The 23,436-nt window shown below is 41.0% G+C and overlaps 2 protein-coding genes across 6 annotated transcripts in view; one reads left to right on the top strand and one right to left on the bottom strand.

Moving 5' to 3' along the window:
- The window catches only part of LOC149312396 (cadherin-related family member 3-like), a 62,675-nt gene extending 58,959 nt beyond the window's left edge, over positions 1 to 3,716 (top strand). Inside the window, exons 18-19 of the mRNA XM_089527202.1 lie at positions 1,807 to 1,855; positions 2,240 to 3,716. Coding sequence (XP_089383328.1) covers positions 1,807 to 1,855; positions 2,240 to 2,601 — 411 coding nt within the window. The 3' untranslated portion in view covers positions 2,602 to 3,716. The remainder of the gene's footprint in view (positions 1 to 1,806; positions 1,856 to 2,239) is intronic.
- A 7,131-nt stretch (positions 3,717 to 10,847) lies between these two features.
- Positions 10,848 to 19,774, bottom strand: LOC149312395 (synaptophysin-like protein 1). Of its 5 annotated transcripts, none has more exons than XM_089524537.1 (6): positions 19,720 to 19,774; positions 16,976 to 17,047; positions 15,653 to 15,771; positions 15,086 to 15,290; positions 12,872 to 13,060; positions 10,848 to 11,662 (listed from the first exon to the last, which is right to left on the bottom strand). In XM_089524537.1, exons 2-6 carry the CDS (start codon positions 17,042 to 17,044, stop codon positions 11,534 to 11,536), a joined length of 711 nt encoding a protein of 236 aa, XP_089380663.1. In that variant the 5' UTR covers positions 17,045 to 17,047; positions 19,720 to 19,774; the 3' UTR covers positions 10,848 to 11,533. The 5 variants fall into 5 exon arrangements, with proteins under 5 accessions (XP_089380663.1, XP_089380660.1, XP_089380664.1 ...); XM_089524534.1 differs by lacking the exon at positions 19,720 to 19,774 and adding an exon at positions 19,044 to 19,155; XM_089524538.1 differs by lacking the exon at positions 19,720 to 19,774 and adding an exon at positions 18,448 to 18,552.
- Between the last annotated feature and the right edge of the window lie 3,662 nt (positions 19,775 to 23,436).

The raw sequence follows: 23,436 nt of genomic DNA, 5'->3' as shown, positions 1-23,436 counted from the left end.
AACAATCCCTGAATGTTTATATTAAAAACAGACGTTTAAACTTCCTCCACCAATAGGCTTGCCATATCCCGCCTGGGGGCGGGACTTTCCTGGTTTGGGACAGGTCCACACGGTCCCGCCCTGGTTTGGCCCCGCCCCCGGGACACCCCCCCCAGCGAGGCCCTGGAGGCGGCTCCACAATCGCGGAGCCCTCCTAGGCCTCTCTGGGGCTTGGGAGATGCTGTCTCCCAGGCCCCAGGGAGGCCCTGGAAGCGGCTCCGCGATTGCGGAGTCCTCCAAGGCCTCTCTGGGGCTTGGGAGACGCTGTCTCCCAGGCCCCAGCGAGGCCCTGGAAGCGGCTCCGCGGTCGGAGCTCCGGCCGCGGGGTCCTCCAAGGCCTCCGCGAGGCAGGGGAGGAGGAGGAGGCTGCCTGCCATCGCGGTGATCGTCGCGATGACAGGCGGCCCTCGCGCTCCTTCCCGGCCTGGGAGCAGGCCGAGGCTTCCTCCCAAGCCGGGAAGGAGGAGGAGGCCGCTTCCCACCGCGGCGATCGCCACGATGAGGAGCAGCCCCTGCTTCCTTCCCGGCCTGGGAGCAAGCCGAGGCTTCCTCCCAAGCCGGGGAGGAGGAGGAGGCTGCTTCCCACCGCAGCGATTGCCGCGATGAGGAGCGGCCCCCGCCTCCTTCCCGGCCTGGGAGCAGGCCAAGGCTTTCTCCCAAGCCGAGGAGGAGGAGGAGGCCGCTTCCCACCACGGCGATCGCCATGATGAAGAGCGGCCCCCGCCTCCTTCCCAGCCTGGGAGCAGGCCAAGGCTTCCTCCCAAGCCGGGAAGGAGGAGGAGGACAAGGTTTAAAAAGGTAGGACTTTTTTTTTTTAATTTCCTGGCCAGGAAATTTTTTTAAAAAGGTCCCACATTTTTAAACCTTGTCCTACATTTGTCCCGGTTTGGAGGTCTTCAGCTATGGCAACCCTATCCACCAATGCACTAGTCCTGGGGTTGCACATGCTTATTCTAGAGCTAAGATTTTCCACATTTTTAGGGTTAAAAATAGAGATTATTCCCTATGAAAATTTGACATTGGTGAATATCCCAATTGAACTTTGTTTCATGCAAATAAGGGTAAGAGTCCTCTTTAAGTAGGTAATTGAGAAAGTAAATTGTGTGTGTGTGTGTGTGTGTGTGCACTAGCTAGCTTATTTTCTCCTCTATATACCCATATCTAATCTTAATAATTTTTTAAAAAAACAGAACATGGAGGTTTGCCTGCATATTTTCAACAGTTCAAGGATCATTGTCAGACAACACTTTCCTCTTACTCCCTTTAACCAAGCAGAGATGGGGGGGAAACAGCTGAAGGAACTCATTCAGCCAGTGGCTGAAAATTAGCTGGTAGTTGCTCCTCTCCCAAGTGGAAAACTGACCTGCAACACTTGTTGTTCCTCTCAAGAGTAAGGGCAGATTAAGAGGAAGTGTAAAGTGTTTGCTTTCAGATGGGAAAATCCTGAAAGTGCTTATTATAACAATGCACAGACTCAATGCACAATACCAGCACGTTTGTCAAGAAACTCCCAAAACTTCCTTCTGTTATAGATAATTTATCCTGATTACATATTTGATGTGACTCGGAATACCAGACGTGTGAGATGTTTAATCCTCTCTTGAGTATTGAGCTACAGCACTCAAAGCAGGTCTCAGTACTAATTAAATATACCTTACTAGATGCAGCATGCTCTAGAGATCCATTCTTTCATAAAGGTCAGCCGTTTTGCTCCTAAGCACTTCTCCAGCTCATGGGGTTGATTTAATGTTTCATTTTTCTTCTCAGGAGATGACCAACATAAACCCCGTATTTGATGGGGAAGCAAAAGACCCAGGTACTATTTATACCAATTGGGTGGGGAGAATAAGTTTAAAAAAGAGTCTGGTTTGAAACTGAGTTTTGCCAATATTCTGCACCAGTTACTTTCTTAGGTCTGCATAACTAAGGGCCTGGACAGGCCAAAATAAAGCTATTTTGGGTCACTTTGGGAGTGTGCTGTTTAAATGACGCATGCCTCCTAAGAGGCCCGAAGCCATGCTAAAGCCATGCTCCAAATACAGTACACCAGAGTATAAAGATTATTAACAACTCTGGCTATTTTCCTTAAATTATCTAGAGATTTCTGATTGGCTTCACTGCTAGATGAACTAACAATAATGTTATCCCTTCATCTATGAAAAGGACCAACTGAATTATTTGTTTTTTGTTTTTGTCACAGTCACTGGCAAATGGTATGAATATAATTCAAAGTCTGGGGCTCGAAAGTGGAAAGATCCCAGTGTGCCTTCCAAGCCGGAAGCAAAAGAACCAGTTCCACAGAAAACAGTACCTACCGAACCTGCAAATAGTGGTCAACGGAACTTAAACAGAAAGGAAGCTAGTCATGAGAAGTTGGGAGAACAAAATCATGCAGAACCAAAGCCCTTAGAGAAAAAGACTGAGACTTTAAAACAAAAGAATAACTCAAAATTACAGACGCCCAAAGAAGAACGTACAGGCAAGGGATCTTCCTCACCCATCACAAGCAAGTCACTCAGTCCCTCTCCTAAAGTATATCCCAAATATGAAAATCAGTCATAAAATATATGTTTGAAAAGACACTTCTTCTACATCAAATAGTAAACAAATAATGCAGACGCTACTAACAGCCTTTCCTGCATAACAGTCCTAATTAGAATATTTAGAACACAGCCATTCCCTGGTGGCTTCAGAAGTACACTGGGGTTATGAATGTTGCTTATGTTTTCCTAACAGTTTTTGGCATTCACAACTCTGTAAATCAAGTCCCGAGCTGCAGAAAGAAAACTGGACATGACTTTGTTGTGGGTGAACAAGTGATATGTCTGGGGTGGTTTGCCTAGCATCTTTAAAGTAAGGGTGGATCCATAGGGATACCCAGCATCCCAATTTACCATTCGCGTTTTGGAATTTATATATTTTAAAAATATTTTCAAACCATGGTTGGTTGAATCCATGGATAAAGAAGCCGGGGCAATTTGTGATTGTGTACAGTTTTAAAAAGTGATATATAGGGTGTTAATAAAGTTCAGAAACAATGGTCCAACTCCAAAGGAGTACACCTGTTAGATTTTTATTTATTTTTATTTATAGTATTTACCCTGTTCTTTAGCCACAAAGGTTCTCAGAGCGATTTACAGATTGCTAATTTGACAGTTCCCAGTTATCAGGCTTGCAATCTAAAAATATATGACACTAGAGGAAAAGGGAATGGCAGTGCAGAAGTGGATCAAGTCCAGCAGATACTGCCTGTCTTTCTCTCCCTCCAAAGCCAGGACAGTAGCAATTAAGATGGATGGAGGACCAGTTTCTGGAAGGATTGTCGATCCCCTTATCTCCTGCACTTCCATTAATTCTATGAATTTATTCTGTGTGTCCAGGAAACCCTAGGCTTTTGACACTGCAGTGGGAATGGAAGAAAAGCTCAAGTTTGCAATGGCTGGATTCCAAGGTGCACAGTTGCATCTTAACCATTATGTTATCAGTGGGTTTTTTTTTCCAAATCAGCAAATTGCCAGTTCGATATTTTATATTAAAATAACCTATTGTGAATTAACAATGAAACACCTACAATAAGGTTTATTTGCATCTTTAGCATCTCAGATTGCTCTTTTGTTGTGAATTGTAAAATAAAGTCTGTAGCAACTAAATGAAATGCTTATGACAGCACTGTACAATTAAGATGATGTACTGCACTTCATATACATGTTGTATTTTTATATGAACATACCTTTGCCCTTAAATACATTCTGCATTTGTTGTTTCTTGTTTGACTTAGTTCAGTTAAATTTGTTTAGGCTGTAATGATGTATGGTCTTATTTGGAATAATTTCCAAGGAATTCAGTGGAACTGACTGTTGAAGTGACCTGTATAGATTTGCACTGGTCTTTTTGTTTGATTAATTAAATGGCCACACCAACATCGCATGAGATCCATGGACAAAATTCCTCTGTATCAGATCATGATGGGTGAGATTACATTTTACCTTGTTATCTCATCTTTTAAAATAGATCTCCTTGTAGGTCATATTTTCTAATTGTGGCAATTAACATTCATGGAACTACCTTGTTATGAAATAATATACAGTCGGCCTTTCTTATACACGGATTCTTTATACACAGATTCAAGCATACACGGTTTGAAAATGTCAAAAAAAAAGTATAAATTTCAAACATCAAACCTTGATTTTCCATTTTTTATAAGGGACACCATTTTACTATGTCATTATATTTAATGGGACTTGAGCATACACGGATTTTGTTATACACGGGGGATCTTGGAACCCAAACCCTAGCGTATAACAAGGGTCCACTGTATAGCTACAATTGGTCTAGTATCACAAATGCGTGGGGAATTTTCCTAACAGAGATTACCACAGGAACAATAAGCATTTTCCAGCTTCCTCTCCTTTGCTGAGCTTGAAAATCATAAATTGCAGGGAATGGCTTTTCCCTCGTCTCCGGTGGGCAGAAAATAAATCCAAAAGATTCCTCAGACCTGGAAACCATGTTATTGCAAATACTTTGTTTATATCAATGACAGGGAACTAGGAGCCCTTTAAATGTTTTGGACTCCAGTTCTCAGAGGGCTGCCAGTATGAGATTAGTGGAACTGTGGGCCAAAGGTTCACCAGCTCTGATTTATAAAGGATAGGCACTACATTGCAGTTGCTCATTGCCCAGGAATGGAACATGAGCTTGAGGAACAAAGTTCAGTCTGCAAGATGTGTAAATGTCATACAATCCTGTGTGAAAAGAAGCATGCTTTTGGAACCTTACTTGTAAGCTCACTGGTTTGGGACACAGATTTTTCTTAACAGCCATTGCATAGGAGTTAATGTATGACTTAATTAAGTCAGTTACATCAACACATCATTGAACTAACAATTTTTATTTCCCACTTACAAGAAAATCACATAGTAACAGAGATAAGAAAAAGTTATTCATAACCAGGTGTCAGCCCTGACATGTCTAGAGTTTACAGTAACTCGGCAGTTGTTATAGCGGTGAAAGGCTGGGAAACATGAATGATGCAAGCTTGCCTTTTAGAATCCCACAGTGTCATTGTTTCCATTGGTTTAGAGTAAATAAAATACATCTAGTTTCTGCATGGGTGGCTTTTTAAACAAGAAGTACCGTTGCCACTGGAACTCATATTGTCACTTCAGTCTTTTTTTATGAGTTTTGAAATGCCCATAGCTACACCAGATCCATAAAACACAGCTGCATATCTTAGTCACAAAATGTTATCTTTCTGCCTGTATTTAAACTGACACCTCTGTAACAATGCTTGTGAGCTACTTGGGAAAACATTGCCCTGCCTTTCCACAAATGTCCATAAAACATTTCTAAGGTGAGAGAAAATGTCCCTAATGAAGCAAGAGTCATAAAATCAATAAATCAACCAATTCATTTTTAAAAATGCAAAGAACAATGGCACACATTTTTAACTCTAGCTATCATATACAAGAGTATTAAAAATAGCCATATGTCATCAGCATTCTGAAGGAAAACCTTGGACAAATTCTCCCAGGGTAGCACATAGAAATTCAAAGGCATAGGGTTCAAATATATATACCCATGTAGACCCCATAAATCAATCCCATTTGGAAGAACAATGTTATTCAGGCCTCACCAAGTTCTCAATGACATAAAAATAGTGCCACAGCAAAGGAGTGCATTGAAATATTGTTGAATATGATACATGTTTGATTTGTCCATGTACATGTCATAGGAAGCATCATTTTAGAAGACACATTCTTCTGTAAGAAAATACTAGGGGTACCTCTTTTAAGATTGTACCTGCCAACAGTGGACTCTTATTTTTTAAGCACTTACAGTGGTACCCCGGGATACGAATTGACCGCGTTACGAAATTTCCGGGGTACGAAAAAGTTAGATTTAAAAAAACTGTTCCGGGTAACGAAAGATTTTTCGGGTTACGAAATTAATTTCGGCGCGTTTCGGCGCGAAATTCAAATTGGAAGCGCGGCTAGCGGCTTTCCAGCGGCTTTCCAGCGCCTTTTCGGGTTGCGAAATGTATCGGGTTACGAACGGCGCCGCGGAACGAATTAAATTCGTAACCCGAGGTAGCACTGTATATCTAAAATAATGTGCATTTAGATGTTTGACTTACTTGGCCAAGGTAAGATTGCAGCCTTGTTTCAAAAAAAAGACCAATGCCTCTTTGCTTTGGAGGGCTATATGTCCTTGCATAAAAAGTCAGCAATAATACCTTTAAAGAATACTACGCTTTAACCAGTAGTAAATCCAATTACATCAAAAATCCAGCAAACAGCGATGGGACCAACCAAAATGCACAACATACATGTTGCAAGCTTTCAAAACTGCACTGACTTCTTCATCAGGCAAAGTGTTAAAAACCATGCATGAGAAAAAGATTGAGGATGATAGAGGCCTGTATTTTGCTGTTTTTGTTCTCAGTTCAGCTGGTATGGAGGGATATCTCTTTGCAGGCTAATACCTTCTCCTTCTTGCCTTGTGGCTATTGGAAGATTCTCAAAGTCCAGGAAATTTAACATCCATTTACAACACAAAAAGATGCCTCCTTTCCAATCCAGTATGCATCCATCTTTTGTGAGGCCACAAGCCCCTTTGTTAGGCAGAAGACACTGAATTTCTCAATACGTTATCGTGCTTCTGCATCAGAAAAACTTTAGACGGTGTGGAAGTAAAACATGCCAGTGCAGTCCCAATTACAGAACTGTTTTCAGACCAGTTTCAAATATAGCATTCTTGACTGAAAAAGTTGCAGTGCTGTAGCTCAGACACATTTGATGGTGTTGATTATCTGGCCTCATTTTAATCAGATTTTCATCCAGGATATGGGACTACTGATGGTGCTTTACTCACTGCTGTAAAAATTACTCCAGGGAGTGGTGAGAGGAGCATGGTCCTATTAGTTCTAGATAACTTGCTGGTTTCAGTGCCACCAACCATGGATCTGCAGGGTAGGGTACTAGGGACAGTAACTCTGGCCAAGTCACATCTAGACACTGGCGCTAGGGACCACTGTTCATCATTGTGGCCTTTGTCCTACAGTGCCCCCCCCCATATCTTTTCCAGAATGCTTCAGGTTTCTATTTTATACGAACCATACATTGCTTCAACAATTCTGACAAAAAATGGCTGGGTAAACTGAGAAAGCTGAACATGGATGAACTGACTAATATTTTATGCCCCTCCAACTCAGTTTCTTCCAAATATGTGGGATCATAACTTCTACGACATCCAACCCATGCTGCCAATTAGCACAGTCATTGGATAATGTAATCCAATATATCTGCTCGGGTAAAATTGGGGGAAACTGTCATATTCCCTTATCTTTAAACCACAAAGATCTGCTTAGTGTTTCAGACAGCATATCCTGTAAATACTTACTGTATTTCTGCAAGCACATAAGCCTTTTTATTCTGTATGGCCTTTGAGAATTGATTTTTAATGGGGGGGGGGGGGAGCCATGTATAAGGTGTTGGACATTTCTTGATTGCTGTTTTAATTTGTTCATACTAATTTCACATTTAATGACAGAGTAGCTTCATTACATTTAAACTTTCACATGCTGCAAATTTTTAACTGTGGGCCAAATGCTCCATTGAGAACTGGATTGGGGGCATGGCAACCGCACACCATGACCCCAATCTGTCTATTTGCCAGCTCAAAAAGAGCCGGCAAAAGGGTGCCCTTTCAGCTGCTGCTGCAGCTTTATGACACACCTGCAGCATGTGGTTTATAAACGCCATGCCACCAGAGTGCCACAACACTGCTCGCCATCCAGTTTGGTGGGTCCTGCGACACCAGCTTGGGGCATCGTCAGGGCATGCATCATCTAAATGCCATGCTCCCACGAGGTCCCCAAGCCGGTGCTGAATGCTGGTCTGTTCTGGCCCTTTGTTAGTTTTCACTTGTTAAGTCACCTCGAGTCCCAAACAGTGGAGGGGGGGGGGAGGTAATCAAGATATAAATAAATGTAACAACTTTCAAGGTCTATATTACATAAAAGTAATCTACAGCTTGGACACATCTCCTTTGCTTTGGAATATGTTTTAACCTGAACACTTTGAAACTGAATTCACAAGTAGTTTTGGTCATGAAAAAGGCACTGACCAAAGGGCATCACTTTAATAATTCCTGGAAGAAATGCCTGCAGGAAGACATGACTGTGTTTCTTTCACCCAAACTGCACTACAGAATGAATGCAGTTTGACACTGCATTAACTGCCATGGCTCCATCCTAGGGGATCCTGGGACTTATAGGGGGGTTGAGGCACCAGAACTCTGACAGAGAAGGCTAAATATCTCACAAAATTACAAAAGCTAGAATTCCATAGCATGAGCCATGACAATTAAAATGGTGTCAAACTGCATTATTTCTGCATTGTAGATGTAGCCATAGTAAGCCTGCTTTATGACTGAGTGGGCATCAAGCCAGCACACATGCAAGTATCACATTAACACAGGTAGAATTTTATTTGCTGAGGAACATCTGGTATTTTAAAATAAAATTTTAAAGGATGTGAAAGGGTAAAATTAGTGATAAAACATACAACTTGTATTGCAAACATACATAACAATTAACATTACTTAACACAAGTGTATACTAGAGATATGAAAAGTATATCTATCCGACTGACTGAAATCAGTAGGATACTCCGCACCTGACATTTATTTTAAAAATGCAGCAACAGCAACTCCTAGTGGTACAATGTGGCTATTTTTCAGAATTAATTGGCAAAATTATTTAATTTCTCTGCTTTTGTGAATGGTGCCATGCAGCTAGAAGCGATAACACTACTATAGACATAAAATGGGCACGAGGATATGAAGAAAATGTATGATTATACAGCAAAGGTACTCAGGTCCTTGTAATTTTATTCTGATAATACCCATCACCAAGTAAAGCTGGTGAACAAAAGGCAATTGTCTATTGCAGTAGACTTTATCCATCTGTGGGGGTTTGGTTCTGGAGGTCTCCCATGCTCTACATTATTCAATAAGCAGTGATGTGCATGCACTCTGTTTGAATAACATGAGCCATGGCGAGCCATGGATATTCGTATCCATGGATCACTCGCCCATTGATGCAGCAGCCCCATTGTAAATTTAATCTTGGGTACCAGGTTTTTTGTTGAAAAAAATGCCAGCATCTGCTAGATATGTAGCAGAGTGTATGCTTTCTAAAACACAGTATATAGAATGGGTGAGATCTTTTAAAAATAAGGCTACAGCTACCTTAACAGGTAATTGTGAATTCCTACTTGGCATTAATGACACCACAGATAGTAAGGAACTTGTAAGTGACACCTGCAATCCAAGCCAGCAGAGACTTTAAAAAGTCATATTTAGAAATATTGTCACTTATTCGACCATTGTATATATTTTTATTTTTTTATTCACATATGGTATTATCCTGCCCTTCTCCTGATAACGGACTCAAGGTGGCTAACATTAAAAAAATACAGATTAATACTGTATAAAGACATTAATAAAAGTGTAAATATAAGTTATTTTAAAAGCAGTCAAGCAGCTTGAGATATAATCATTAAATCATTCTTATGAACTGCCTTGTGCATTTGTATGCAAAGGTTACTGTTTGTTCTATTTTAAATGAACCATCCATAGCTTGAAAATATTTTAACAAATTAAAAAAAACACACCTTGATTTGGCCATTTTATATAAGGGACATCATTGTATATAATGGCCTGTTACAGACTGCCAAAATAAAGCTGCTTCGGGTCTCTTTGGAGGTATGCTGTTTAAATGATGCATGGGTCCTAAGAATCCGGAAGCTGCACCAAAGCTACACTCCAGTGCTTAGGAATGGAGTGTGGCTTTGGTGCGACCTCTGGACTATTAGGACCCATGCATCATTTAAATAGCATACCTCCAAAGAGACCCGAAGCAGCTTTATTTTGGCAGTCTGTAACAGGCCAATGGGACTTTAGCGTCCACGGATTTAGGTATCCCTGGGTTTTCCTCAACCAAATCCCAGCAGATACCGAGGACCCACTGTATTGTATTTTCAGTTTTGTAGGGCACTGAGAGAATATATTGCTGGCCACCAATATACATGCATTCTTAAATAAAAATGGGCTCTAGGCTTTTATTAACCTGACTGTACAGTTTTAAGAGGCTATGATGGAAGGGCTGACAATTCAGAGAATTTGTGCTAATAACCAATATAGATAGCTTATCTATACATTGTTTAATCCTTACACAGTAAAGCTTTGCTGCATTTTCGACTTCCACTCATTATAGTTTGGTTCCAGAATGCTACTCAGTATCAGATTCATTATATCATGGACCGGTACTTAATTCATTTATGAAAACCTGCGACAGTAGCCAAAAGATGTTAGTTTAATGCTGTGTGGACAGAAGATAGTCTTTGGAAATTGTGTGCACCATTAACAGCTATGTGTCTACACCAGTTCCACAGGCAGCCATCACAATCTGTGTTTGGAAGGATTGGACATAGAGGTGACTGTGCATAATGGAGCTGGGAAAAGCAGCCTGCCACCTTTTCAATCCTCCTTAAAATGATCCACTGTCAGGGGACACTGGTAAATGAGAGATCTGAGGAGGAAGATACACTCATGCACTTATACCGAATTGACAGATTTACTGGATGAATTTCTGACTATTACATAATAGACAAGATGAAGTGGCATGCCAAAAGAATAAACTGATAACCTTTGGGTAAAAGTTAATGACAATGTAAAGTGGCTTAAGGCAGTTGCACTTATTATAGTAGATTGGACACAACAGGCAAGATTCTTAGAAACCTCCATTTATTAATTTAACTGAAGCAGTCACTTCTTCAAAAGTACAATCAATTCCTCAAAAGCGTTGCCATGTTTTTACATCTAGACTTAATATTGTTCAGCTTTTACTCTGTTCAAACAAGTGCTTACAGATCTTAGCTTTAAACATGTTGTCAGTGGTGATCATTTGGTTTAAAATGGGCATTGATAACCACCACAAACATTCAAAGGAGTTGCCCCAGTCCTTATGTAAATTTCAAGTTGTGTCCAAGATTTATTTTCTTCTCTAGAACATTAAGCAATTACGCTGAAATCAGAAACTCAACCTTTTTTAGCTAAGCATTATATTAGCACCAGAATTTACAACAGTGTTATTTTGAATGTCGCAGATTACAAGTTGAATGGATATTTAGAAGAGGACTAGTTACCATTACAAGATTTCGTACACAGGTATTTACTATCAATACAAAATGCTCTTCCCTGAATTCTAGTCTAGATTTTAACAAGGCACACATAAATTTGATTGAATTAGACTATCTAACAAAGTATTAGCCACCCCTTCCAAAGTTGCCTAGTTTTTCTTATCGAGGGGATGGGCTTTGAAGTTTTATATCCTTAAAAATTAGTTACAACTGAAGTACTTGAAATGCAGGGCTTTCAAAATCTTGGAAACAGGATACAACAAAACTGTTCTGGTATGATTTTGATTCCTTTAGATTCCCGACGCAGGTGGGTAGAGCCCAGTGTTTGGGGAATTACCACTTGGTTTATGAAAATATGTTTCTTTGTACACAAACCAAGTATTTCCTCCCCATAGAATAACATTTAGTAGGCCAAAAACCTGCAAGTTAAAAATACAGTGTGTGCATTAATATGTTGCTATCTCACAACGAAAAACAATCAGTATGTTCTAAGGCTCTTCCCTACCAGCACACTTTTCTTATATAGTTCACATTATTTGTCACTTTAAGAGGTGATAAACAGAAAACATGCAAATCTACAACGCTCTCTCTCTCTCTATATATATATAAATATATAAATAATAATAATAATAATAATTTATTTTTCTGGGCACAAACTCAAGTAGATATTAAAAACAAGGAGTCTTATGGCACATTATCAACATTTAATACACCACAGGCCTTTATAGACCCATTTCTAATTAACAGTAAGGCCTAAATCCAATTTAATGCTAGCAGAGTAAAAATTACTACTAGTACAACTGGGTTGTATTATATCTTTGTGCAAGTGGCTCATACCCTTCAACATTGTTGTTGTGTTCCTTCAAGTTGTTTCTGACTTATGGCAACCCTAAGGCATGCTGTTTTCTTGGCAAGGTTTATTCAGAGGTGGTTTGCCATTGTCTTCTTCTGAGACTGAGAAGGAACGTCACCCAGTGGGTTTCATGAAACTTGCACAAGGTCACCCAATGGGTTTCATTTGAGTCTAACACTCAAACCACTATGCCACACTTGCTCTCTTTCAACATTACACAGATGAAAATGGGACACATGGTGACCAAACATCAGAGTGGAGTCAAGATTACAAAAGTTATTAATGAGAAATAACAAGCCTGGAGAGGCTGCAGCAGTTTGCTTTTGTCTGAGTCTACAGGGAAGGGAAAGATTATGCCCCCTCCTTTGCTCTCCCTCCACTGAGTTAACTGAGTGCAAACTACTTTTGCACTTTGAATTCAGTTTGCAGCAAGTAAGCAAGCTGAGGACAAACTTGGGAAAGTGGAAGGTGGAAAAAGAAACTGGTAATTTTTTAAACCAGCTGAAAAAGCAGAGTGGTGGATGATTAATCAGGACCTTCCCTGTCAAACTGGGGTAGTTGGATGGTATGGTTTGTCCTGATGAAACTCTTTGTGTTGTTTGTCCTATGGGGCAATGTGTCTAAAGAAAGCATTTCAGAGCACATTCAAAAACACACTGAGGAGGTTCTACTCTCAAATCTCCCAAATCATGCCTAGAATGGCCCCATGTTACTACTTCTTGATTATCAACTCAGCTCATAATACATCTCAGCACTCAAGTTCTAATATACATACCACAGAAACATTCAGACTTCCCATGGAGCTAACAGAGCCAAATACACAGGAGGATCCAGATACTTTGCAAGCAGCAATTTCTTCCATAATGTGGGGGCCAGTTGAAATTTTGATGTCAACAAGAGCCTTTGCCCAGGCAGCAGTACTAGCCAGCCATAGAAAGACAGCGGTAAGACTGAAGGCATAGTCCTGTAGAGAGTCAAGTTACTAATTCATCAGCACAAAATAAGGCTTTCAGAATGAAAGAACAGTTAACAATTTACTATCATTTGACACATAAAGCTACTAAAATGAAGACTACTTCAATATTTCTCTGTATTGTCATTGAATGTTTTACTACAGCTTTATTTAATATAAAACTTTATTCATCTCTAAGACAGAAATAAAGTGAACAGCTTTGATAATCTTGGTGAATAATACTTTTACAAAATAGTTATCCTGGTAGAATCGTTAGTAATCATCATCAAATTGATCTGTACTCTCCCTTTCCTCATTAAAAGCTCATGGTAATTAATCTTGCTGTTGTTGTTAATTGCCTTCAAGTTGACCTGAAATAACGGCAACCCTGTGGATGAAACATCTCCAAGTTTCCCTTCCTCAGCTGCTCTGCTCAGAGCCTGAAAGTTCAGGCCCATAATCTCCCTGATTTGAGTCTTAACAGTCTGGCATGTGGTCTTCCTCTCTATTGCCTCTACTTTTCCTAGCATTATTGTCTTCTAATGAGTCATGCTGTCTCATGATATGAGCAAAGTACGACAGCCTCAATTTAGTCATCTTGCCTTCTAGAAGGAATACAGGCTTGATCTGTTCTAAGACCCATTTCTTTTGTCTCTTTGGCCATCCAAGTATCCTCAGCAGTCTTCTCCAGCACCACCCTCAAATGAGTTGATTTTCTTTTTATCCGCCTTCTTCACTGTCTAGCTCTCACATCCATACATGGCGATTGGGAATACCATGGTTTCAACAATCCTAATTTTAGTGCTAAGTGTTACAGCTTTGTACTTTAGGACTCGGTCTAGCTCTTTCATAAGCTGCCCTTCCTATTCCTAGTCTTCTTCTGATTCACTGATTGCAGTCTTCATTCTGATTGTTTGATCCAAGCTATGGGAAATCTTTTACTATTTCATTGTCCTCGTCATCTATGATGAACTCATGTAGATCTTCTGTAGTCACTTTAATATTCAGCATTAAGCCTACATTAGCACTTTCTTCTTTAACTTTCTTTAGTAATTGTTTCAAGTTTTTTTGTCTTCTGCTAGTAACATGGTGTCATCTGCATCTCTTACGTTGACGTTCCTTCCTCCAGTCTTCACTCCTGCTTTCTATGAGTCTAAGCCTGCTCTGTGTACAATATTTTCTGCATACGAGTTGGATAGGGTGATAGAATGCAGCGTTGTCTGACTCCTTGACAATCAGATGTAGTGATACTCCCATTCGTTTAAGAGCATCCCACAGCTTTCTGTAACCTCAAGCACACAGGCAGCTTGGAGCAGTCTCTGGCCTCTCCACCTGTGAGAACGCTCAGAGCAGCACGGGACCACCGTGACCAAATACCATGATCCACAACATACCTCCAGCTAGGTGCACTTCTTTGCACTCTTTTCGCAGCCAGGTTTGGGCTGCCTGAGGCTGCCACGGTGCGGCTTCGGCCTCATCTGGGGTCCACATCCCTGGATCAGCCCAAAGGTAGCGCTTTTGGCTGTCTGTTTTGGGCCTTCGATCTACACGGTCAAAGACTTTTGCTGTAGTCAATGAAGCACATGCAGATCTTCTTCTGGAATTCCCTGATGCATTACATTATTCACTGCATGCTTGCAATATGATCCCGTGCTTCTTCCTTTCCTAAAACCAGATTGATTCTATAGCTAGGGAGTTGTTTTCCTTCTGGCAGTTGGACTATTATTATCTATGCTGCTAACATTCTACTCTCTCCTAGAAACTCTCTCTCATATGAAGTGACTCCTTTACTAGAATACAGAATCAATTGGGGATGTGAAAGTTTCTGAACACATTCACTTTGATTAGATCTTGTAAAATTAGTGAAATCCCTATATACATTTAACAAAGTCAATATAATCTGCACATAGAAGCTAAATAACATTTGATTTATGAAGTTTACTACTAAAGCTCTAAGAATCTGTTGACTGAACCTTAAGACTGGTCCAAGGGCACCATTCTTCTCTTTTAGATTTGATGTTAATTGAAGAAACTTACTATAACTGGTAAAATGCCACCACTCTGATATATGTGCATATAACCAAGGTACAGCAGAAGGGCAGCCATGCAGTACAAGAATATCACTACCCCCCATGTCACAAAGAACTGTGCAGAGGTAGAGAAATTGCCCACAAGGTGGAAGTCAGTCCAAGTGCCATTGCATCGGGTAGGATCTGGAGAACTAAATATAACTTTGTTCAGCCTAAAAAAGAAAATTCAAGAATTACAACAAACATATCATTTAGTTATAATTAAAAAAAAAAGGGGGGGGATAGCCTCCTCCAAAGTTAAAATTTTAGAATGATTCTGCAAGGCCTTTGAAGAAAACGAACTTACATTAAAAGCAGGAGTTCTATATTTTAAAATGAATCTTTGCATATTTTGTGCTTATTAATTGGCAATATATTTACTGCTCTAGGAAAACCTATCCAGCTAACTGAGGAATATGGAATAACTTTCAGTGTTATGGAAAACTGCTTGATCAAGCCACTGCTAGTGGGATATTAGTTAATACTGATGGCATACTACTAGGAAGATTTATGTAGAAATGTACTGAAAGCTCACCTGAAAGGGTAGGCAAAAGTAGCTGTTACTGTTCTGTTCACAAGTCCTATGCAGGAAACTAGAATTGTGGTCGTACCTTTATAGCTTCCACATGCAGCAAATCCAAACAGAGAAAAGAACTATATAGAAAGATACCAATTAATACATAGATTTAAATTCTGCCTGGAAAATTGAAGAGCATGCAAGGAAAGGGTGTGTTGCCAACTCATGCTCATATCGGGCACTCGGCTGTAGATTTTTGTTTAAAAATAAAGGTAAAAATGCTAGCTAACTGCACCATTTACTTAAAGAAACTTAACAGATAGTAAATATGTTCATGCCTTGGGACACATAGCTCTTTCAAGCTTTTCTCTAGTTTTTAAGCATGGGATACATCAATCAAGTAACATTCAACTTTGACAGTATCCTAAAGCTAACTGACCATTTAGACTGGAGTCCTGTTGGTGACTTATGTCAATTCCTACATTTTAAAGAAGTTTAACTGGAGATTTTCTGCAAAGTCTGTGCCGGATGTTACGTGTTGAAGTTAATACTACAGAACTAAAATTAATGTTTTCTATAATTGAGCATTGTTGGGGTTTTTTTTTAATTATGAGGTATACCATTAGGATATATTTTTTTTTAAATACAATGATTCACTTAAAACAAACATTTTGAGAAAACCCAGCTTTACACTGAGAAAGTATTGAAATCACACCAGGTCTAGCAAAAGCACCTTGGTTGCAGAAAAACAGCCAAAACATAGTCCATTTCTCTAGCAGAGGACAGGGGCCTAGTACTATCCTTGGCCTAAAGAGGTTGCCCTTGTCCCAAACTTTGGACCTCTGGGGCTGCATCTGCACTGCAAAAATAATCTAGTTTATTATGCCTAGACATTCATGTCTAGGGACTACCTTTACCTTTACCTTTTACACCTCTTTAACTACCCTGGCTCAATGCTAGGGAACTCTAGGAATTGTAGTTTTGTGAGTTATTTAGCCTTCTCTGTTAGGGAGCTCTGATGCCACAACAAACTAAAATTCACAGGATTCCCTAGCACTGACCCACAGCAATTAAAGCGGTGCCAAACCGGATTATTTCTGAAGTGTGGATGCAACCTAGATTATTTTGGATGCCTAGAAGTCCCAGCCAGCTTGGCCAACAGTCAAATACTTTTGGGTGTCCAAAATGCCTGGAGGAGCAAAGTTTTGGAAACACCAAAGAAGGCCCCTTTTTGGGGATGCCCAACGCAACCACCAGGCTCTTTAGCACGGCTTTGCCTTCCCTCTCTTGCAAAATAACCCCATGATGGAGAGAGCAATCCCCATCCTAAGAGACACTCACCCACTCAATAACCTTGAGGAAAGCCAGGGGCTCCTTGAGTGGGCTAAGGTCAAGGTGGAAGTCACTCATTTTCTGTTGGAGGGAAAACAAAAGTTAGCAAGGGAAGGGAAGAGCACACACTAGGGCTCCAGAGGCACTTTGGTGGGGATCACAGGAGGAAGGGATAATGGCTGCCCTCCCTGGTCCCCAAGTAATGTCTCTCTGGGCTCCTGGCTTGGCCTGCTTCTCCGTATAAGCCTCTAGATGCTCTCAGGCTCCGCCCACATAGCTCTGGCAATGGAACCACCTTTATTTCATTCCCCAACTGCCATCTCACAACAGGCCTCAGCTGTGGCTGCTCTAGACCAGTGATGTCCAAACTCTGGCCCTCCAGTATTTTTTGGACTTCAGCTCCCAGAAACCTTGGTCAATGGTTTGGGATTCTGGGAGCTGAAGTCCAAAACACCTTTAGGGCCAGAGATTGGACTTCCCTGCTCTAGACCTTATAAGGGCCTCATGGAATCACTCTTAAGTGCTTATGGTCACACTGCAGGGCTAATCCACTCTAACACCACTTTAACTGTCGTGGTGTCATCCTATGGGATCCTGGGATTTGTAGTTCGTTGTGGCCCCAGAGCTCAAGGGAACCACTTTTATTTCATTCCCAAATAGGTCTCAGCTGTTGGTTGCCATAATTGTCCACTATTACCAGGAACAAAATGTAGGACAAATTCAAAACCAAACTGTAGGACAAAACTCAGCCCAAAATGTAGGACATTTAAGGCCCTCCATTTTTCTTAAATGTCCTACATTTTGGGCTGAGTTTTGTCCTGCAGTTGTCCTACAGTTTGGTCTAGAATTTGTTCCACATTTTGTCCCTGGTAATAGTGCACAATCATGGCATCTAATTTGTAAACCGCCTTGATCCTTGGAAATAAATATATAAATAATAATAATAATAATAATAATAATTAGGGCCTCATGGTATCACTGCTAAGTGCTGATGGCTGCCTGCAGGTTTAAACCAGTTCAGCACTGCTTTAGCTGTCATGGTGCTGTCCTTTGGGTTCCTGGGATTTGTAGTTCACCTTTATTTCATTCCTTCCTCTCATTCCCCAATTGGCATCTCACAATAGGCCTCAGCTGTGGTTGTTCTAGACCATATAAGGGCCTCAAGGAATTACTCCTAAGTGCTGATGGCCACACTGCAGGTTTAATCCACTCTGACACCGCTTTAACTGTCATGGTGTCGCCCTATGGGATTCTGGGATTTGTAGTTTGTTGTGGCCCCAGATTCCAAGGGAATTTTCATTCCCCAACTGCCATCTCACAATAGGCCTCAGCTGTGGCTGGTCTAGCTTCCTCAAAGACCCTATAAGGGCTTCATGGAATCACTATTAAGTGCTCATGGCTGCACTGCAGAGTTAAACCAGTTTGACACCACATTAACTGTCATGGCGCTGTCCTATGGGATCCTGGGATTTGTAGTTCACCTTTATTTAATTCATTTCTCTCATTCCCCAACTGCTATCTCACAATAGGCCTAAGCTGTGGTTGCTCTAGTCTAGATCCTATAAGGACCTCATGGAACCACTCTTAAGTGCTGATGGCCACACTGCAGGGTTAATTCAGTTTGACATCACTTTAACTGTCAAGGTGCCACCGTATAGAATCCTGGGATATGTAATTAATTGTGGCCCCAGAGCTCAAGGGAACCAACTTTGCTTCATTTCCCAACTGCCACCTTACAATAGGTCTCAGCTGTGGCTGCTCTACCTCCCCCAAAGACCCTACAAGGGCCTCATGGAATCACCCCTATGTACTGATGGCCACGCTGCAGGATTAATCCAGTTTGACACCACTTTAACTGTCATGGCGTCATCCTATGGGATTTTGGAATTTGTAGTTTGCTGTGGCCCTCTCTGATTTTTTAGGCTGCCTCCAGGATGACCAGCTGTCCTCTTTTTCCTGAACATGCTCTACATTTCAACCTTCTGTCCAGGAGAAATTCCAGCATGAATTTAATATTTATATGAGTGTTTTTAGCTTTTCTGTTGTAAGGTCCCACTTTTTTTCATGAATGTCTTACATTTTGCAGTGCCTTGCCATCCTTTGCAGTTAGGACATCTGGTAGCCTTGGTTGCACCTGCACTGCGGAAATAATCCAGCTCAACACCATTTTTAAACTGTCATGGCTCAAAGGCTATGGAACTCTGGCAATTGTAGTTTGTTGTGGCATCAGGGCTCTCTGACAGAGAAGGCAAAATGTCTCTCAAAACTACAACTCCCGGAATTCCATAGCATTGAGTTAAAGAGGTGTCAAACTGGATTATTTCTGCAGTGCAGACAAGGTGACCAGACACCCTCCTTTCCCAGGACACATCCTACACTTCAAACCTCTGTCCAGGAGGAATTTGAAAATGTCTTCCATTTTGAGCATGACTAAGGAAGAGGAATTTGTATTTATAGTAGTGTTTTAAGCTTTTCTTTTGGTGATGTTCTACATTTTTCTCAAATGTCCTACACTTTGGGGTGCCTTGTCCTCCTTTGTGGTTATGACATCTGAGTGGGGATGTGGCCAGATAAAACTCAATATCTCACAAAACTACATATCCCAAAATCTCATAGCGTGGAGCCAGGGCAGTTAAAGCAGTGTCAAACTGCATTAATTCTGCAGTGAGGATGCAGCCTAGCTCCACACTGTTTTGACCAATATACTCAGCAAACTCAGCCCTGGTAAGTTCCCTGCTACAGGGCATGCATACTTTGAAATGGTGGGATGCTGAGAGGACTTATAGACCCCCAGATGATGCTGGACAGCATCCCCCCTTCCCCATTGACTATGCTGGTGAGAGCCAGAAGCCAACAACATCAGAAAACATAGCTCAGAAAGAAACTTTTCAGTCTAGACTACAACTCCCCGAATGCCCCAGCCAGCATGAGAGCTGTAGCTCCCAAACCAAAGCTCTGGCCTGCAAGAACACAAGTTGCCCACCTGAGTTTTAAATCTGGGATGGGATCTTGTGGAACTGAAACTTCAGATGTTGAACTGAAAATCCCAGCATCCCTCTTCATTGCAGTACAACCACATTTAATGGATTGCAGGACTCCAAAAGTTGGAGTCCTCCAAGTGTTGAACTGAAACTCCCACCATCCCATTTGTTTCAATTTGTTTCCACTCTAAGGATAGAAAAAGTTGGAATAACCCACATTTTACTGTGATGTAAAATCTACTCTGGAGAGGCAGCAACTGTCATATTTTGAGAGAAGTAGCCAGATTGTTGGGGGCAATTAGCTTACAGTTGTAAACCGCTTAGACACTGTTAGTTCAGTATGAAGTGGTATATAAATGAACCTGTTTTTGTTTTGTTTATGGGCAGTTTTAAATGTTAAGACTAGTAAATGCCCACATAAAAGTGAACAAGAACCACCATCTCTCACCTTCATTGAAAGAGCTGATGAGCCAAGAAAGTGGCCCTCCTGCTGTAAAATGGAAGGATATATTTCTTTCTTTTATTAAAGGATGTAGTTTCTGACTTACCTGCATGATTTAAGACTATTATGCTACAAGGGGGTGAGAAATGATTTCCAGTCCCTGGAATCCTGTCCATAGGAGATGAGGCTGACCCTCTCTCTGCATTCCTTTCATCAGCAAAGTCCTTTTCATTCAGACAGTTTTGTAATGATCAGTTAGTGACAGCAAGCCTTTTATGCAGTATATGTGCTGGATTGTTAATTTTACTGTGTTTTTAAAAAAAATGATTTTACATTTTAAAAAATTAATGGTATTTTAATGAGGTGGTTCTGTAATTGCGTTTTAACTTTTTTATCCTTTTTTAAAAAGCTAATTTGTTTCTAGCATTGTAAGATGCCTTGGGCCGCACCTTGGGAGAAAAGTGGCATGTTCATTCAATCAATCAGCCTATCCATTATTTTGGTAAGTCACTTGAACACTTAAAATGATGGACAGCAGAGATACTACTTTCACGAGCTGCATCTGCACTGCCGAAGTAATGCAATTCCACACCACTTTAACTGCTGGGACCCAGTGCTATGGCATTCTAGGATTTGTAGCTTGTTGTGGCACCTGAGCTCTCTGACAGAGAAGGCTAAATGTCTCACAAAATTACAGATCCCAAAATTCCATAGCATTGAGCTATGGGAGTTAAAGTGGTGTCAAACTGCATTACGTCTGCAGTGCAGATGCAGTCACAGAGACAGGACATCCCAGCAGATCAGGATAGGCAATTTGGTTACCAGGTATCTGCTGCTGGTACCAGGAGCCCAACAAGTGCCAAGAATGCAAAAAAGCAAAACAAAACTTCAAAACAAAAACACACACTAGCAAAATAAAAACATTAAAAATAAATAAATCTGAAGGAGATCAGAAATCCACCTCTGTTTTGACAAATGGTTATTTTTGACAGCAGTGAGGAGGCCTTGTCCAGAGTGACCAGATGTCCTAACCACAAAGGAGACCATGGCACTGCAAAATGTAGAACATTCATGGGAAATGTAGGATATTACAACAGAAAAGCTAAGAACACTAATATGTCAATTCATACTTCTTCACCATGCTCAAAATGGAAGACATTTTGGAATTACTCCAAGGTTGAAATGTAGGACATGCCATGGAAAGGGAGGACATCTGATCACCCTGGCCTTGTTACTTACTGAAAAAATGAATGGTTGCTTCTGGAAACTTCTAGGAGAAGCAGCTAACCTTCCTCCTTACCCATCCCAGAAAAATGGCAGCAGTCAGTGATGTTCAGGAGACATATAATAGCATTTTGCCTCTAGGCTGCAAATTGCCCACCTTTGAACTATATGAAATATGAAAGGACTCACACAAGAGCAAATAGTGGTTTTGTCCCTGAAAAAAATAAAGAAAAATGCTGGTTCTAATGTGCTGGATGTTGTTTCTGATCTGTGCATCTATAATTATTTTGCTGGAATCAAGAGAGTGGCAGGACTCTGACAAATTTTTAAGTGTCGCTTCAGGCAAATCTAAAATAGGATTGCCAGCCTTTCATGTCGGGGGCTCCTGTAACTTTAAGATGTATGCCGAGATAGTATTTCTGCAGATAAAGCTTTTCAAATGTCTGCAGCACTGTGAACCATCAAGTTGCACCTGCTAAAATTCCTAAGATAACTGTTAAAGGTAAAGCGGAAAGGTTAGTGTCGTTTCCACCAGTCAACTTGCAGAGGCAGACCTTTTATAAGATGGGAAACTCCTGGCAGCTGTAAACGCAAGCAAAACCTTATACAGTCTTCCAACATTGCTCTGGTATCTGAACCAACTGGCAGAGACAGAATACTAGTTCTGGCTCCAAGATGCTGGGAATTAATTATACAGTATATGTATGTGGTGTATATTCCTTGGAAAGAGATCCTCCTGAAATCATACAGATGCCATCTTGACATTCGTGGTGGAAGTAAGGTATAGTATCAATATAAGAAAATTATATCAGCCAGCCTAAATTAATTTATTGGGTCCAACAAAGAGACCCATGAACTCAAAGGAATGTACATAATTGTTGGTTTGTTGTTGTGTGCATAAAGTGATCCTATCATGGGGTTTTCTTGACAAGTTTCTTCAGAGGGGGTTTGCCAATGCCATCCTCTGAGGCTGAGAGAGTGTGATTTGTCCAAAGTCATCCAGAGGGTTTACATGGTTGAGCTGGGATTTGATAGTCTCCAGATTCATACTCCAACACTCGAAACACTACACCAAGCTGACTTTCAAGTGCTGATTTAGGCTAAAGACTAACAACTGTATTTAGGCTGTGGTGCATGTGTGTATTACCCTGGCAGGTAAATCAACTATATTGTCATAGATTTCCAAGGTTGTCTCACATTAATGAACATGGGGGACACCTGGCTGAAGGAGACTATGTGTGAAAGGGATCTGGGAGTCCAAGTAGACCACAAATTGAACATGAGTCAACAGTGCGATGCGGCAGCTAACAAGGCCAATGCAATTTTTGGCTGCATCAATAGAAGTATAGTGTCTAGATCAAGGGAAGTAATAGTGCCACTCTATTCTGCTCTGGTCAGGCCCCATCTGGAATAGTGTGTCCAGTTCTGGGCACCACAATTCAAAAAGGATGTTGAGAAACTGGAGCATGTTCAAAGGAGGGCGACTAAAATGGTGAAGGATCTGGAAACCATGCCCTAGGAGCGACTGAGGGAGCTGGGGATGTTTAGCCTGGAGAAGAGAAGGTTAAGTGGTGATATGATAGCCCTGTTTAAATACTTGAAGCGATGTCACATTGAGGAGGGAGCTAGCTTGTTTTCTGCTGCTCCAGAGAACAGGACCCGGAGCAATGGATGCAAGCTCCAGGAAAAGAGATTCCACCTCAACATTAGGAGGAACTTCCTGATAGTAAGGGCTGTTCGACAGTGGAACAAACTCCCTCAGAGTGTAGTGGAGTCTCCTTCCTTAGAGGTCTTTAAACAGAGGCTGGATGGCCATCTGTCGG

This window comes from Sceloporus occidentalis, unplaced genomic scaffold, assembly GCF_023333645.1.
Source record: "Sceloporus occidentalis isolate IW3139 unplaced genomic scaffold, rSceOcc1.0.p SCAF_5, whole genome shotgun sequence".
NCBI classification, from domain to species: Eukaryota; Metazoa; Chordata; class Lepidosauria; order Squamata; family Phrynosomatidae; genus Sceloporus; species Sceloporus occidentalis.
This window is presented reverse-complemented; position numbering and strand designations above follow the sequence as displayed.